At 44.7% G+C, this 18,874-nt stretch overlaps 1 protein-coding gene across 2 annotated transcripts in view; it reads right to left on the reverse strand.

Annotated features, from left to right (window-relative positions):
• LOC138293612 (membrane-spanning 4-domains subfamily A member 4A-like) overlaps window positions 1-18,449 on the reverse strand; it is a 55,624-nt gene extending 37,175 nt beyond the window's left edge. The window contains exons 1-3 of one of the 2 annotated variants that reach the window (XM_069232885.1): window positions 18,300-18,449; window positions 6,440-6,585; window positions 1,746-1,859 (exon numbers count right to left, since the gene is read on the reverse strand). In XM_069232885.1, coding sequence (XP_069088986.1) covers window positions 1,746-1,859; window positions 6,440-6,571 — 246 coding nt within the window. In that variant the 5' untranslated portion in view covers window positions 6,572-6,585; window positions 18,300-18,449. Of the gene's footprint in view, window positions 1-1,745; window positions 1,860-6,439; window positions 6,586-17,944 lie in introns of both variants that reach the window. The other variant, XM_069232886.1, reaches the window with a different exon arrangement.
• Between the last annotated feature and the right edge of the window lie 425 nt (window positions 18,450-18,874).

The raw sequence follows: 18,874 nt of genomic DNA on the forward strand, positions 1-18,874 counted from the left end.
TTGTCAGTACCCAGGGTCAAAAGAGCAAGAAGTGGTGGCCGTTCCTTTGCCGATCTTGTTCCCAGGTTTTGGAAGACCCTCCCGCACCCTCAGAAGTTAGCAGTCAGAACCAGTCTTTAGAAAACTTCTTAAAACCCATCTTTTTGAAGCCTGAGCTTTGCCTTGGAGTCCTTGTAGGTAGTCTGGAGAGGTTGGCAACAAGCGCTGGGAGGCCTGTATCTGTGCGCTAACTAAAACCAGTTTGAATTGAACAGAATTGATTTTTCAAAAGTTTAGGACAATTTAGGCCTCGCAGTCCATCTTTTTGTGACATTGCTGTCTAAGATGTGACCTGAGCTGCTGTTTATTCTGTGTCATAATAAAGACTCGTCAACTTCAATGGCTGAGAAGATGATCCCAATAGCTACTTAAAGAGAGTGTACTTTACCAAGGACAGAGCAACTGTCTCAGACTGAATAAAGATCTTTGTAAGATTTCACGTACTGATAACAAATGCTGTGAACACTAGAACTCCAAGTATCAGACTAGTGAGAACATGGTTGAATGTATTTTGTTGCAGCTATTTCGCTTTGCTTAATTTCTATCAGTTATGAGCATGTGAACCACGTACTAATTAAGTGAATATATACGGCTTTTGTTTAAAGGACTATAAAAGAGTGTAAATTCTTCATGCTGAGTGAAATCCCTGTCCCCAATCATTGAAGGGGAATCTATACTGGATTTTAAACTCTACTGAGTTTTGCTGTGTATTGTATTGTATTCTTATTGATCTAGCATTGATGGCCCAGCCTATGTATTTTTGGACCTTAATTAACTGAGTAAATTTTAAAACAGAGATCCTTGTCTGTCATTCTTTACCAGAAATGGTTTATTTTTGCCATCGGTAGGTTCCCTGTGTAGCTTACTAGGAGACGGGTCCATGGAGAGCAGCAACATTCTGGCAGGGACTAGACAGCTCCCGATCCAGTGCCTGTGCACAAGAAGAAATTGTAGGGGCTGATTTACGAGCCCCTAGTGCCTCCTTGCGTCACATTAGCATCATTTTGTTACGCTAATGTGGTCCAACGAGGTCAAAATCACTAAGTCAAATTTACAAAGTGGTGCAATGCATGCATTGCGCCACTTTGTAACCCTTTGCACTATATTATGCCTGCGCCAGGCATAATGTATGCAAACTGGGGCATTCCCTCGTTGGGGGGGGGGGGGAGCAAAAAATGGTTCAAAGAAATCTAAAAGATTTGATTGTGTCATTTGTTTCTGCACTTTTTACGCCTGCTCAGAGAAGGCATTCAAAGGAGGCTCCCAGTGTTTCCAATGGGCCTCAATGGGCTTTGCAGGATTAGTGTCAAAAAAATTTACGCTAAACCCGCAAAGCTCCAAACGAGCGTCAAAAATTGACGCTAGTTCCCCTAACTACCATCATGGTGCGCCGTATCTTAGATACAGCGCACACATGATGTTGTTGGGGGGGCGCTAAGGGCCGCAAGAAAAGTGCACTGGGTGCAACACCACTTTTCTTAAATCAGAGCCTTAATATAAAGGTTTGCACACTGACAGGTCAGAGGTCCATAGAAAACATCACTTACACTGTCTTACCCACCCACACCACCAATAATAAATCAAAATCAATAAATTTGAGTTAGTAGTCCATCATTTTAGTAGTCCATCATTTTAGCCACACACGACTGCCCTCTAATCCTCTTCTTAAAAACCATCCTTCCACTCTGCTAGGCACCCCTACTTACAAATGGTGCCCCCCAGAATGGAAGCCCGCTGATAGGGTAAACACCAGAGAAGGGATTGTTTAAAAGAAGTGCTCCCAACGTGATCTGTATCAGGCCCAAAAGAATCTGCACCACCTGCAATTAGAAAGAACAGAAAAGGTGTTACAAATGGCATTATCCTCTAGATACCAAGGTCTATATTTACGATATGTTTGTGTTGTCAATAGTGTGATGGGTGTCACCACAAATGGCAGGGCTGATCAACTTTGTGCGTGCAAGGACTGCATCAAAACCCCTTTGCACCACTGCAGCACCAGACCCAGTGATTTATGCATCAGGGTCATAATGGGGCTGTAATATAGGTTCCTACGCAAACCCGGGTCAACTAAAATAGCACATCCTGGCTTTGAGTAAAACCCTATGCGGAATGCTGCTTTAAGAGCCTCTAACGCCTCCTTGCGCCACATTAGCGTAATTTTTTTAAGCTAATTTGGCCCAACAAGGCCAAAATCGCAGCGCCAAATTTAGGGGGCGCTAAGTGATGTATGAAAAGTGACACTGCACGGGGTGTAGTTCCACTTTTCCTAAATCAGGGCTCTTATATTGCTATTAAAATAGAGGATTTTGGGGCATTTTGTGACATGGATATTGTAAGTGTTACATATTCCAAGATGGCAGACTCTTATGGTGCACTGTTAAAAAGAGGCAGTTTCAAGACATACTGACCAATTAGGGTAAGGCGTGGCATTTAAAAATGATAATTTAGTCAAAAAGGCTGTTATGCTGCCGGATCAGGCTGCACTATTTCTTCACAAGTAAATGTTTGAGGCTCTGTATATAATTTGGGCGATTGGCCTGATTAGCAGACATTGCCGGTGGCCTGTACTCTACTGAGGAGAAAAAGGACAACGTTTTTGATTGCTTTGCCCTGCTAATGTGGTTATGGACATTGCAGGGAATGTTGTTGCTGATGACCAATTCCCAATTAGCTGAGGTCGATTGATATATCCATAGGGAGGAAATTTCAAGATGGCATCATAATAAGGGTTGTTAATTTGAGTAACTAAATAACAGTGATAAAAGGATTTGACCTGTTCTTGGGATTGTTGAAAAAGTGAAGGAGAGTTGGGATCTGTTGATTTTGGATGCTAACTTATGATTGGATGCTTTGATATAAATGTGATAGGCCTTGCTCCACACCTTGCCTGTTGTGTTTTGTTTGGGAGGACAGTTCAAGATGGCCCCACTGGACATATGGTACATTCACATTTTGGATATATTGTTATTAAGCCTTATTAAGTGTAAAACACATGCTTCATATTGTGGCTATGTGGGTGTTACATGACTCTGTTAAGTGATAAATTTGAATTTCATGCAATATTTGTGAGTAGTCAGATATGGGCACATATGGACATGTTACTTGATATGGAATATTGAGAAGACTTCTCCTGGTAATAAACCGTATAAGGCAACAGCCATAGTCTATGCAAATTGAATTAATAGTAATGTAGCATAATGACTGATAAACTTATAATATATTTTGCCATTTTGGATTTATATCTATAAAAGCAATAATCAGTTCCTGAAAGTGTCCATTGTTGGAGCAAAATACATTTTAATGTACAGACAAAAATGAAATACTATGTTTGGTCCTCCATTTTGTAATGAATACATTACTATGATTACAGTAAATGAATATATCATGAGTAAAGAGGAATATTTTTAAATTGTTCATTAGCAATGCATGATTTTGGTTGCTTGCTATTGTGCAATGTGAAATGTATATATATTTTTTATGTGTTTGCTCTTTTGAGTATTTTAATTGTTTATAGCCCTTGAAGAAGTCCCTTGTAGGACGAAACGTGTAGGCTGGTATGGTGTTTGTGATGAGATTGAAGAATAAATATTGATTATACCCTTTTTTACAGCATAGGATCGCAGACATTTGGGATTCCATTCATTTGAAGTGTGACAAAAGGATCAAAGACTACACTAACTTCTGAGTGCTTCCCTTTGTTTTGAGTTCTGTGTGTTATTTAGGAGGTTTCCTGGCAGCTGAAAAGCAAGAGGTTTAGGCACCTAAGTTAACTTAGTATTGTATTTTGCACTAGTGCAATGGGGTAGGACCATTATTGCCAGAGTTGTAAATTCTTAAATTTTATGTGAAGCACCTCGATTCAGGTATCAATTTCAATGGGATGCCAGCTTCTCAAGTTTTTTATTCAGTGGGCAGAGAAAGAGGTGCTTTTGTTGACAAAGTTATCAGTCAAGTTTACTCAGCCATTGTGCACTATTTGTTTTACTAAGGGTATCCGATGTGACAGTTACAGAGGTTGACAACTGCATTTTTCACTGGAAGACTTGTTCTCTGATTTATAGAGTGTGGATGGACACTTGTGAAAGAGCTTCATCACTAGTAAGATACTATTTTAGGATTAAGTGTCCACCGTGGTGATGCTGCAGGATCAGTCTGTTTTCATCTGTGCCGCTAACGTGGCAGGAGTGCAGGAGGCAGGCTGGGGATGCACACCCACTCACAGTGCCAAACCAGCTTTGTGTCTACCCTCACACACTTAGCAGCAGTTAAAATTCAAAGATGCAACACCTACGCAGGGGTGTACCTTCAGAGGGGGGATTTGGGCTGTTGCACGCGCCCCCCAATAAATGTATTTTCTGAAGAATAGTTGGCTTCTGTTGCTTTCAGTCGGGTAGGTTGAGGTGTCTGTCGTATTTCACCTGGCATTTATGTACACACTGACAAAAACACACACTCTCTCTCATCTCTGTTTTGCAGGCCCTACAAGTTTTTCAATATTTTACAAAGTAATGTGCTTCTCTCAGTTAGAACTTCTACCAATGTGCATACCTCTCCCTTTCCACTGCCTCTTAAGCCCCTCTCATGCACCCGGCTTGTCGTATAATGTACTTTAACATTATATGCCAGTGTGATTGTCGGAAAATCTGAAGCTCACACCCCCTAAGTCTGACCGATCAGGCTACGCCCCTGGGCCTACGCAGCTTCAGCCCGCTCTCCCCTCCCCACTGACCTCAGCGCCGCCACAGAGGAGCCTGGGATTAACGCAGACGGGGTACAGAGTCTTGTAATACCACAGTCGTGCACAAGGGGGCCCAGATTTTCGTTCTGAGTGGCAAGGAAGGATGCAACTTCAGCAAGGAACCATCTCATGGTAGCAGGGAGCCCTGGCCCTTGTTGGCAGGGTACCTACTGCAATCCGGGGAGAGTGGCATAGTGGGGTTCAGAACACTTCTATTGGCCTACGCTGCCTACATTCGGGCGCTATTTGTCTTTCTGTTCCCTTTCTCCAACTATCTCATCCCCACCTTTTGTCTCTGGTCCTTGCCAGTTTGCACCCCTACTAAGATTTTCCTCACTTGTGACTTTAACTTGGTGGCTGTACCCCTTAACTTCTCGCTGTTCATGTATTCCCAAGTGGTGAGTTGACCCATACATGGCCACAATATCTTCCTTTCTTCATTCTATGCACTGCTGCCACCATTTGCCAGGTTGTATCAGTGTTCGGTGAGCAGTGCAGCCATGTGAGTGCTGGGTGAGTGGTGCAGCCATGTGAGTGCTGGGTGAGTGGTGCAGCCATGTGAGTGCTGGGTGAGTGGTGCAGCCATGTGAGTGCTGGGTGAGTGGTGCAGCCATGTGAGTGCTGGGTGAGTGGTGTGCCCATGTGAGTCTAGTGTGAACAGGGCATCCATGTGAGTGCAGGCTGAGTGGTGCAGCCATGTGAGTGCAGGTTGAGTGGTGCACCCATGTGAGTGCAGGTTGAGTGGTGCACCCATGTGAGTGCAGGTTGAGTGGTGCACCCATGTGAGTGCTGGGTGAGTGGTGCACCCATGTGAGTGCAGGTTGAGTGGTGCACCCATGTGAGTGCAGGTTGAGTGGTGCACCCATGTGAGTGCTGGGTGAGTGGTGCAGCCATGTGAGTGCTGGGTGAGTGGTGCACCCATGTGAGTGCAGGTTGAGTGGTGCACCCATGTGAGTGCAGGTTGAGTGGTGCACCCATGTGAGTGCAGGTTGAGTGGTGCAGCCATGTGAGTGCTGGGTGAGTGGTGTGCCCATGTGAGTCTAGTGTGAACAGGGCATCCATGTGAGTGCAGGCTGAGCGTTGTGGCTGTGTGAGTGCTGGGGTCTACCTGTCTGATTGCTGGATACCAGGTGTGTATAGGTTCAGAAGTGTGCCTGTGTAAGTGCATAGTGAGGAGTGTGCAAGTGCAACTGGATCAGTGTGCTGATGTGAGTGTGGGGTAAGCGGAAAGCACATGTGACTGCAGGGGTTGCGGTGGGCCCATGTGAGGTGTACAGTGAAGAGTGTTTGTGTGTATAAGTCTAGGGTGAGAGGTGACCGAGTGAGTGCAGGGTACAGCATATTTAAACCATACCTACTGGCTTTGCCAATGTTTGTTGTACATATTCAGCACAGATGCCATCTTGCTTTCTTCTATAGTCACCATATGACTCAGAGTCACCACTAGGACACTATTCTTCCAGTCTTGGACTTCCATATTATTGTTTCTAGTTATACTAGTCCAACAGGCTCAATTTAAATAAGACTACAAGTCCCAGAATGCACAGAACTGATTTAAAAAATGCCTAGATCTGGAAGTAAGTTGTTTCTTCCTTCCTCCCCAATGTCCCTGTGCACCATCCGTTCCCTTCCCCTGGAGATGCAGATGCCATAACTTACCCCGAGCGCCTTAGGTTCTCCTCTCATGAATCGCCTCTGAATCTCTTGACTTGGGCCTGGAAGATGGATGACCGTAGTGCCAGGAAGAGTTGTTAGAAGGACCCCACTGGGCACCATCTCCGGCGACGCCATTTTTACTTCAGGATCTGAAAGGAGAGGTTCTGAAGTGAGGTCATACTTTGTCTTCTGCCAATCTCTGCTGACATCAAAAGAGCAGGGTGTTAGATCTCATACTTGGAGAGATAAACTTGGGGTTCAGTCAAGCTTCACCCTAGTATGTGGCAGTTCTTGACTGTAACAGATTTGACCCTCCTCCTAAAAACCCTGGGGTTTATTAATGGGCAACTGGCGTATGGCAGCGCCACAAGTCTTCTTGCTGCGCTGCCCTATGCAAATGTGAAAGGGCAGGAATGCACAGTATTAATGCAACACAGTGCATTCCTGTCCCTTCCCTCTGTGCTGGCACGATTGGCTTCCTAGCGCCAACGCAGGCACCCTTGATATACGTTGTTTGCAGGATTGTTTTTGTGCAGGAAAAACAAAAACAACCCAGAGAGGCCTTTTTCTCTTTCTAGGTGCGCTGCAGAACGCAGCACACATGGAAAGAGGAAAAAATTAGGAGATAAAGTATCACTTTGAGATGCGTAAGGTTTTTGGCGCTGCCCCAGGTTTACGTGATTGAGTAAATCTGGGACAGCGTCAAAATCCATGGGTTTGCCTGGGAAAACCCACTGCAATGTCCATGGAACGTCTCCTGGCACAGAGTAAGGCAACACAGCGACTTGTGCTGCTTTATTTTACTCTCTATGAGGCCGTTCAACGCCATATGAAGAGGTTTTGCGTGGCCTCGTAGAGATGGTTGAGAGCTTTGCACCGCCAAAAGTGATGCTTCAGTGGCGCAAGCCTCTCATAAATATGTCCCCCATCTGGGCCCGTGCAGTGGTGTTTAGAGCTCAGACTTTGCCATAGGTCAATAAAGCGCCATAAATTAACAGGGTTTGAAAGAGCACACCTCAGACATATCAAGCAGTGCTCCACTCATTGGAATTACATGAAGTGTATTTCTAAAAATTGACCTTCGTATTACATTTCACAAATGTAAATTTTTTGTGCACACGAAGGCAGTAATCTGCCCGGAATCACACACATTTTGTGTCAAGTGATCAAGCCTGTAAATTAAAAACAAGCATTGACAAAGTCAATAGGACACACCCATAGAAAAAAATATTTTCGATTTTCCAGTATCTTTTGGTCATAGTGTACAGCAGTTTGGCTGTGCAGCATGGCTAAAGGTCAAGCCTATGAATAACGGGCTATGATACTGCATTGCCTTCGGTGCATGGGAATTGTGTCATCTGACGAGAGCAGCTCCTAGAAACTGCTTTGCGGAGCTGTCAGTGACATTGGAGTCAAAGTCCACTGGTGTAACTGTTTCGTAGGGACGCCAGTGAGCAGAGTCTCAGGCCGCTCAACTCCTCGCTGCATGGACGGAGTGTTGTGTGTGTTTGTGCTTTATGTTATGGAGTGTTGGGGCATTATGACATGGATGAGTTCTATTGCGTGTGCGATGTGTAGAACTGATTCATGACACTTGAGCCTGGGGGGTCATTGCCGATGGACCTGTTTTCTGTAACTGATAAACTTAAATAAAGAAGTACATTGTTTACTGTCGGAACGTGCGTTGGTCGTCTCTGCGGGGCCACTTCAATTTGGCGACGTGGTGGTTGAAGTCGAAGAAGGCGCTTTTCACTCCTTGTGGAAAAGACTGAAGCGACGGGGAAACTGATGATGCGTGCTGCGTGCCATTTGAAACTGCACATACTGTTACCTCTGGATTGACAAGGAGTAATTACCGGGAGTATATCGGTGAGAAGTGCTGCCAGCCAAGTATTACTACACTTTGTTTTTTTTTTCACAGTTAAGCCGCACGCGCGTTATTGCGAAGTGAACGTGCGAGCGGAAACCATTGTATTGAACTTTGCCTTGGAGACGCGTCAAGCGTCACCTTGGTAACACGCTAAGGACTTGAGCATGAGGAAAGCCGACTACACGTTTCACTGAACACAATGCGTATTGTTGATTGCGGCGACGTTGACTGCTATGGAAGTCGGTGAGGAATTTTGCCAGTATTTATTACAATTATTTTTTAAATAATTATTGTTAACGGTTAAGTCGCGTGTGAGCTGTAAAGTGGAGAACGTGCGAGCGGAAACCATTGTACTGGGCTGATGTTTTTTTTTCTCTGGCATACTGGCATATTTGTTGCCTTCATTCTGTACAGTCCATGGCAACAACACTACTTTTATTTCTAAAAAACGCGTAATTCGCGTTTATTGTTATTATTATTGTTTTTTTTGTGGGCACACAATATCTGCATCAGTTTGGAAACAGGTCAAGCACCATAAACAGTTCAGTATAAAAGGAGCTGAATAAAGCAAGGAATTCAGTTGGATCAGCAGCAATACGTTTACCTTGGAATTGATCACTGGGATAGTACAGTATGTCACAACCTAATTTTACAATTATTCCTCCACAAGCGTTTTGGTTTGCGGGAAGTACGCCAACCATCAAGTGGATGGAATGGAAGGACTATTTTAATAACTACCTTAGTGCAGTTGATGAAGACATAAAATGACTGCAGAACAAAAGAAGAGAATTTTATTACACTTGTTAGGTCCAATTGGATTAAAGACATACAATAAAATGCCGAAATGTTCTGCGAGTGGTGATATATGTGTTTTTGGAGCGGCAATACAGGATCCTGATAGGTACTTTGTACCTAAGGTTTGCATAGGTATTGTTAGATATACATTTTTTCAACGAAAACATTAGAAAGGATAGTCTGTGGATGACTATGTTGCAAATTTGACGGTGTTGGCAATTGACTGCAGATTTGGTGCGATCCATCATGATCTAATAAGAGACCAACTTGTTATGCATTGTAACAATCGATCCATCCAAGAAAGGTTGTGGATCAATGGTGATTCTCCACTTGAGGATGTTTTGGCTATAGTACGGAAGGTGGGAATTTCCGAAAGGTGTGCTTCCGAATTAAAGTCATCTGAGAAAAGTGCTTGTGATGACTGTGTTTATAAAGTGACAAACCGAAAATTTGCGAAGGAGCAGAAAACTTCACAGAGCAGGAATGGTGAACGGAGATGTTATTGGTGCGACAGCAAGGAGCATCAGGCACTCGCTAAAACATGCCCAGCTTTAAAACTGAAGTGTAGCAAGTGTGGCATTGTGGGCCACTTTGCATGAGTATGCAGAAGTATAAAGAAGATAATTAAGTGCATATATGAAGGCAGTGACCAGACGGGTAGTGATATGGAGGAAAGAAATGTCGAATCCAGAGGTGCTGTGGAGGAAGGAAATTTTGTTTTGAACATAACTGATGAAAATATAAAGGGAAAACCGGTGTGCGAAATGGAAGTAGGAGGTATTCCTATTGTGATGTATACAGACTCTGGTTCACCATTCACCATAATTAGTGAGGAGGTATGGAAAAAGACATTTGTGGATAAAATCGGCACACATTTATTGCAAACGGATATACAACTTGAAAGTTATACTGGAGGGAAGATTGATTTATTAGGATTCAGATAGCTACAGTTCTCATTCAAAAACAGGTGTGCCAGAGGGAAATTGTATGTAGCAAAGAGTGGGCCATCTGTGCTTGGGTGAAAAGATCAAGGACAATTACAAATTATTTTGGATCCGAATGGCAAGGAGAAGGTGATGGTGGTGAATGATGGTCATTTATTAGCCGTAGAAATGGATAAGTAATTCCCTAAAGTCTTTGGCAAACAACTGGGAAGGTTAATAGGTTTTGAACATGATATTGTAATAAAAACAGTGTTGTACTGAAGATTCACAAGCTGAGATTAGTGCCAATAATGACAAGAGATGACGTGTCAAAGTAATTGGACAAGTTAATGCAGATGGATGTCATCAAACCTATAGAAAGTTCTGAATGGATTTCACCTGTGGTAATAGCATGTAGCAGCAACGGAAATATTAGGCTATGCATTGACTTACGGTATTTAAATGACAATATTGTTATTGATCGTTTTCCGTTGCCGAAAATCACCGAAATGGTTTCCAGTCTTAAGAGGGCTCATTGGTTTTCAACAATAGACCTGTCTGCGGCCTACCATCAGATTCCACTTTCTGCCAATTCAAAGGAACTTATAGCCTTCATAACACCTTTTGGGTGTTTCCAGTATAAGAGAATGCCATTTGGACTGGTGTCAGCTGCTGCTGTTTTTAAGCGTTTGATGTATAAGTTGTTTGGAAGGTGCAAGGGGGTGACGTATTTCCAGGATGACATTTTGGTGTTCGGGGAGGGTAGGAATGTGCATGATGGAAGATTGCCGCATGTGTTGGAGGTGTTGGAAAGCAAGGGGTTGACGGTGGAGTTGAGTAAATGCAAGAGTGTGGATTATTTGGGGCATGAGATCAGTGGTGAAGGAGTGAAACCTAAATTGTCGTTGGAAGATGCTATTGTTAATGCGCCAACTCCCACAAGCAAGGATGATGTGAGATTGTTCCTGGGAATGGCTGAGTTTTGCGCGCAATTTGTTTCGAATTTCGCAGAGAAGGATTACAATATGAGGCTTTTCCTCAAAAGAAATACACGGTTTGTGTGGAATGAACTTTGTGAGCAAGTATTTATCAGGGTCAAGAGTGAGTTAAGTAAAGTGGCTAATTTGGGAAATTTTGACCCGGAGCCAGATACTTTTGTAACTACGGATGCTAGCAACAAAAGACTATGAACAGTTTTATCTCAAAAAGACAGGGATGGAAAGGAAAGGATAATTATGTTTGCTTCCAGATCCTTGTCACCTTCTGAGGAGAAGTATCCGGTCATTGAAAAGGAGGCCTTGGCCTGTGCCTGGGCATTGGAACATTTCCCTGCGTTTGTGTGGGGTAAGGAGGTGACAGTTCCATGTGACCATAAACCCTTGATCATGCTACTCATGTGCGAGGGCAGTGTATTGGCTTCAGCGAGATTTGCAAGTTTGTCCATGCGCATGAAAGACTTTATGTACTGCATGGTGTATGTAACTGGTAAGAATAATCGGGTGGCTGATTGTTTGTCTAGATTGCCTAGTCCATTATAGAAATGTGTTGATGATCCATGGAATGATTTCAGTACTGCCCTAATACATGACTCTGGTAGACCTGCTCTAAAAAAATAATTTTGGGGGAAGGGGATGGAAGGAGATGTAGTGTTGCAGTCTGTTTTGAAGTATGTTTTGGAAGGGTGGCCTAGGAAGGATCAGTTGACAGAATCTTGTAGGTACTTTTGGGAAGTTAGGTCGGAACTTTCGGTGGATGAGGATGTTATTCTGAGGGGAGTTAAAATTATTCCTCCATGTGCGGTAATGGAGATGATTTTGGAACTGTATCATGAGGGTCACTTTGGCATCGTCACGACCAAGGGCCAGATGTAGCATTTTCCAATTTAGCGAATCGGAAATTGCGAGTCGGTGCGACTCGCAATTTACGATTTGCAAAATCGGATGCAGTACGGTGTCTCAGACACCGACTGCGAGCCGCTATGGGGTCGCAAACACCCACCTCATTAATATTAATGAGATGGGTCGCATTTTGCGACCCCATAGCGAGTCCCTGCACTCACAGGGATGGTGGCCTGCTGAAGACAGCAGACCTCCATGTCTGTGACTGCTTTTTAAATAAAGCATTTATTTATTTATTTTGCAGCCCGTTTTCCTTAAAGGAAAACGAGTTGCAAAATAAAAAAAATAACGAAAGCATGTGGTTTCGGTTTTTCAGAGTAGGCAGTGGTCCATTGGACCACTGCCTGCTCTGAAAAACCCTTTTTGGCAACATTCACAAAGGGGAAGGGGTCCCCTGGGGACCCCTTCCCTTCTGCGAATTGGTTACCACCAGTGTGACACTGGTGGTAAGTGCGAATTGCTTTGCGACCGCATTCGCTGTACCGACTCGCAAATTGTGAATGTGCATCGCAAAAGGCATTTTGCATGGATTTTCGCAGTTTGCACCATGCAAAATGTTTGCTACATCTGGCCCCAAATCTATTGTTAAGGATTTATTTTGATAGCTGGGTGTGGATAAGGCTGTGGAAAGATTTGTCAGGTCTTGTGGAGTGTGTTCTACAGCCGATAAAAGTTTATGCACTTTGAGACCACCTATGGAGCAAATGATTTTACCTAAACAGCCATGGGAGTGTGTAGCTGTGGATTTGTTTGGTCCGGTAGGTGAAGCACAAGAGTATGTAACTGTGCTAATGGATTTGTATTCTAAATGGCCGGAGATTGGAATAATAGAAAAGGCTAACACTACTACAGTTTTGGAATTTATTGACAGAACGTTTTTGTTTTAGGGTATTCCGGCAAGTTTGTTGAGCGACAATGGTGTCCAATTAGTTTCTGATGCAGCAAAGACGCATTTTGAGAGAGTAGGTATCAAGCACAAAACTACATCCCTGTATAATCCCAGTGGTAATGGCACTGTGGAAAGGTTTAATAGAGTCAGCCATTCTTAATACTGCTGTGTTTAAGGCCGTTTGGGCATACAGAGTTACTGAGAACAGTACTACTGGGTTAAGTCCTTTTGTGATTATGAGTGGAAGGAATCCAAGAGGAAATTATAATCCTGCTTGGTTGGTGGATACTGGAATTAGACGTTGGTCCCCAGAGTTGGTGAAGGATTGTTTGAACAGATCACAGGAAAATAATAAATCTTTTTATGATAAGTTGCACAGTGTGATAACTTTCAAGATCAGTGTAGGAGATTGGGTTCGTGTGAAAAAAACCTATAGGGGTGGGAAGGGTGAGAGTCAGTACTTTGGGCCAGAGCAAGTGATGGAGGTGCTGCATAACGCTATTAGATTGAGTGACGGTAGAGTCTGGAATCTTAAACGTGTTCACTGCATAATGATGGACAGAACATTAGGAGTTGTGAGGGTGGTTTGGATGGAAAAATGGATGAGAGGAAAACTTTTGACTTGTTGGAGGATGAGGAGGATGGTTCTTCTAATTCTGATTGTTCTTCTAATTCTGATTGTTCTTCTAATCTTGGTCGAGCAAATGTGGTGGATAATTGTGAGGATGTGTTAATGATTGTGAAGGCGGTGATAATGAGTGTGAAGGATGGGCAGGAGGTAAGGGGCAAGTATCGGATTTTGAGATGGGAACTTCCAACAGAGCGGGAAAGAGGAAGGTTACACCTCCTTGTTAGTTGAAGGATTTTGTGTTGGGATAAATAATAAGTTCCCAAGGTATTTAGAGACAGAGATGGTCTGGGTTGCTTGTTTGTATTGTGCGTGTTCTTCATTAATGTGTTAAGTTTTTTTTAAGATAAGGGGGGGATGTGTTGTGTGTGTTTGTGCTTGGTGTGATAGAGTGTTGGGGCATTATGACATGGTTGAGTTCTATTGCGTCTGCGATGTGTAGAACTGATTCATGTCAGTTGAGCCTGGGGGGGGGGTCATTGCCGATGGACCTGTTTCCTGTCACTGATAAACTTAAATAAAGAAGAACATTGTTCACTCTCGGAACGTGCGTTGGTCATCTCTGCGGGGCCACTTCACGGAGGCATCCAGGCACTTTCTGTTGTACGCCAGTCCTATTGACTTTGCCAGTGCTAGTCTCAATGAGCACTATGGAGGTATCAGTAAACGGAAAAATGTAGTTCCCATGACACAATTTAGATTAGATCAAGGGCCTGATTTACAGTTTGGCGGACATGTCACTTGGTCACAAACGTGACGGATATCCCGTCCGCCATGTTACGAGCTCCATAGGCTGTTATGGGATCGGAATGTGGTGGACGGGAGTAACCCTCCCCGACAAAAAAAATCAGGCCCTACATTTCGTCCAATTCCCTGGCTATTGCAAAGAGAAATTTCTCATAAAAATAGAGAAAATTAAACTTTTTTCTAACACGAGATACCAACTTGACCACACTTTCACCGTTTTTTCAGTTTTGTATTAAAGTGTTTTGCATGAGCACCGGATTACTTTACCAAAGGTCAGATTACTTTTTTAGAAGCAGTGATTTTCCCCGAGTCACAGAATGTCGAGCCAAAGCCGAGACTCGAACCCGGTTCCTCAGTTCCAAAGTGGGCAGACCTGGCCATGAGATCAGATCTCTCCTCCCTAACAGCTCCTCCAAAGCCCACCGTTGACGAGAGTAGCCCACCATGCTGCGGTGAAGACCCCACAATGAAGCATTCAACTTCACTCATACATTCATTCATTTGTTTAGCTTAATGGGTCCAACAACATCTGGAGTGCAGTACTTTAGGCACTGGAGCACGGTGTGAGAGGGAAGTAACATGTTTGCTAGGGGCTTTAGCATCGCGTAGTTCCTAAAATCACCCTTAGCCCTTTACCTCAACACACACCCAATCCATAAAATAACACATACCTCCTTTACCTATGCCCACCCCTAGACCCCTTTTACTTCTACCCACCCCTTAACCCTGGGGGTTCAGAGAGGGCAGGGAGTACATCCTAGAACAAGGACTTTCAGTCATTATTTCAACCCATTGTTTTGTCAAGAAATGATTAGGGTAACTCTCTTGACCAACTTTGCTCATTTTACATTAGGCAGTTGCCTGCATGTGGCATGGTGTGGAGTGTATTTATGTGGAACGTAGCCTTGAAGTGGAATTTTGTGGCATGGAGTGAAGTATAATTATGCTGAGTTGAATTATGTGGTGTTGAGTGGTATGTGGAGTGTAATTATGTTGTGTGGTGTGGAACTGTGTGGCGTTGAATTGTGTGGTATAGAACTGGGTGGTGTATTGTGGAATTATGTGGCATGGTGTGGAATGGATTTTTGTGGAGTGTAATTATGATTTACGTGTGGATTTACGTGAAGAGACGTGTGCTACATTTCCCATAGAAACGGAGTACTCTGGCTGGCAAACAGACGCACCAATATAATTGAGAAGCATGATTCTCTCCGAATGCGAGGAAATTGTGCCACCTACTGTCTGCCTCAGGAAATTCATTTATATCATTCTGACATGCAACAGTTTCTTAAAACCTCTGTTGTTTCCTTTTGCACTGCGGTGTTGTAGCGTTCATGCAATAACCGTTTTCTACCAAAGCAATATTTGTAACATCTTGAGTTTATCAAAAACGTTTCATGTTGCGCAAGAAATCTTTATTTTCGAAAACTCTATATCAATGGATAAACTCAATACCATTTAGGTAAGAGCTCTTAACCTCGGTATCTGCAGAACAAATTATTCTTGTTTTTGTGTGGCAGCCACTGCCTTATGAATCTGAGACTATGCAGGCGAGAGAAGCACAGATACCCACAGAGAAAGCGTACGACCTGCGCTGCACATGAGAGAGTATTCCAATCCATTGGGTTACCCAGTAAACCTCAGGGCCCGGGTAGCATAAGATACATACAGAGAAAGGCCCTGCCAGTATCAGTTATTTGTTAGGGACCTTTATTTCTTTAAGGGACACCCAAAAAGGTGTTTCCAATAAGGAAAAACAAAGAAAAAGAAAACGCCACGACAGAAATTACTGCACAAAGCATGTATATTTATCCCATGTACATGAAACAATCTATGTACATATCAAATGATGGTTGCTCCAACAAGTGAAAATTTGTGACATATGCAAGACTGAGATCATCATCTTTGGGCCCAACAGATCAGCATGGGATGACTCCTGGTGGCCTGCCACTCTGGGGTCGGCCCCAATGCCCATCACCCACACACGCAACCTCGGCTTCATACTGGACTCTTCGCTCTCTATGTCCCAGCCAGTCAACGCCATCTCATCCTCATGCTTCAACACTCTTCGCATGCTCCACAAGACCTTCAGATGGATCCCCGTGGAAACCAGAAGAACGGTCACCCATGCAGGCCCTCTACGCCGGAACAACGGCCAAGCTCCAGAAGAAACTCCAGCGCATCCAAAACGCCTCAGCACGACTCATCCTCAACCTCCCTCACAACAAACACATCTCAGCCCACCTCAGAGACCTCCACTGGCTCCCCATCAACAAAAGGATCGTCTTCAAATTCCTGGTCCACGCTCACAAAGCTCTCCACGACGCCGGACCGGCCTACCTCAACGAGCGTCTTAACTTCCACATCCCGACACGCCAGCTCTGCTCCACCAACCTCGCCCTCGCAACCGTCCCCCGCATACACTACACCACAACCAGCGGCAGATCCTTCTCCCACCTTGCCACCAAAACCTGGAACTCCCTCCCCGTCAACCTACATCTGACCCAGGACCTCCTGACCTTCAGGAAGCGCCTTAAGACCTGGCTCTTTGAGCAGTAGCACCTCCCCCCACCCCAGCGCCTTGAGACCTTTCCGGGTGAGTAGCACACTTAGGGGGTCATTCTGACCCGGGCGGGCGGCGGTCGCCGCCCGCCTGGCGGGAACCGCCAATTGGCCGCCCCGCGGTCAAAAGACCGCGGGGGCCATTCTGACTTTCCCGCTGGGCCGGCGGGCGCCCGCCAAGGGAGCGCCCGCCGGCCCAGCGGGAAAGGGCCTGCAACACAGAAGCCGGCTCCGAATGGAGCCAGCGGTGTTGCAGGTGTGCGACGGGTGCAGTAGCACCCGTCACGATTTTCACTGTCTGCTATGCAGACAGAGAAAATCATGCTGGGGCCCTGTTAGGGGGCCCCTGCACTGCCCATGCCAGTGGCAGGGGCCCCACGACACCCGTTCCCGCCATCCTGTTCCTGGCGGTAAAAACCGCCAGAAACAGGCTGGCGGGAAGGGGGTCGGAATCCCCATGGCGGCGCTGGATCCCCTTTTCTGACCGCGGCTTTACCGCTGCGGTCAGAATGGGCAATGAAGCACCGCCAGCCTGTTGCCTGTGGCCCTGGTGGTCTTGGACCGCCAGGGTCGGAATGAGGGCCTTAATAAATTACTGATTGATTATATATTTTCAGCATTGTGACAACAAATAAACAAAAAGAAATGTTATGGTGTGAGAACACATAAACACCGAGAATTAAACTGATAAATCTCACAAGTGTGGGCCGATACCATCACTTCTCATTTCAGAACAGCTGACACTGAACGGAGGACACAGCAAGAGAAAACATGAACACTTGTGTCGAGTGCTCAAACACAGAGAAAAAAGTGGATCCTAAAATGGGCGCAGTGGATGAATACAAGTACTTGGTCCATGCTCTGGTGAAGGGGGACTCACAAGACGAGGCATGAGGCATGCATGCCATGGACAAACATAGACAAAGGTTGTGAGAGCAACAACATAGTAAGCAACTGGTAAGCCTATGGGCGGGCTGAAACCCACAGATTGTAAACAACATGTCTCTTCAAGACAGCGCATGCGCTGTCTAGCCCGATACCGACAAACACTCGAGCTGCATGTACCTTTAATGAAGGCAGGGCAGAGGCAATTTTGCTTACAGCCTATCCATTGTAAAGTACTTGCTAAATGTCTTTTGTAAAATCTTTATTTTAATATTAGATAAAGGTCTTGACACTTACAAACCAGTACTTACATTGTAAAGGCTGAGTGCCCAAAACGTGCAGCCGGTGCTATTAATAGTCGGTGCTCCGAATAGTAAAGATGCATAATCTTGAATCCACCCAATGCCTTTTTAATCCATCACCAGACACGCCCTGCCCCTCTCGCTTGTTCTTGCCCTCTTCCGCTTTCTGCCCGTGTGGCGGTTTTTCAGTGTTTCTCTTTCTTCTTTCCACTTTGTGTGTTATTCCCTCTCATGCTCTTGGTAAATGTCTGGTGAGGAAAAGTAAGTGCTGGTCCCCAAAAGTGAGTGTCGGGGAGCCCCCTTGGAAACCACCAGCTCAAATTAAGCACTGCTGAAAACATGTAAGGGAAAGCAATCACTACACCTTATTTGAGGCTCCACTTTGAACCAGTCTGTGACCGCAGAAGATCCAATTGCAGGATGGAACAGCACTGAGGTTGTTGTGACACTTGCAATCCACTGCTACCTAGTGCTGAAGGGCACGCCCGCCTCATGTCATCTTCAGTGCAGTCATCTGAAGGCAGCACTTCCAGATAAAGCCACACCTGTCATTTTCCACTGGACCTCGACCTTGTGACGCGGCAGAAACTCACAACTGTAGAAACATCAATGATTGATTCTAGTTTCTGTAGACTTTGTTTCTGTTGAACTCATTAGACTGACACACCTGATATCACTGATTCGTAGGTGAAACATTTACGACCGGGAAAAGTGCCCCTAAAGATATGGTCACCCTAAGGTGGCATTACCTACACAGCCACCTTCCTCATCCCAGTCCTTACAACATGAGCTCTGTCCCATCTAACTCAACATTTTTACTTACCCCAGCCAAACAATTTTTCAAAAAATTGAAGTTAGGTAACTTTGACCCTGTGCCTCACATAAGCCACAACATTACGAAGAAAAAGCTCAAAGGGTGGAAGCAAACCACAATACTTC

This window comes from Pleurodeles waltl, chromosome 4_2, assembly GCF_031143425.1.
Source record: "Pleurodeles waltl isolate 20211129_DDA chromosome 4_2, aPleWal1.hap1.20221129, whole genome shotgun sequence".
NCBI lineage: Eukaryota > Metazoa > Chordata > Amphibia > Caudata > Salamandridae > Pleurodeles > Pleurodeles waltl.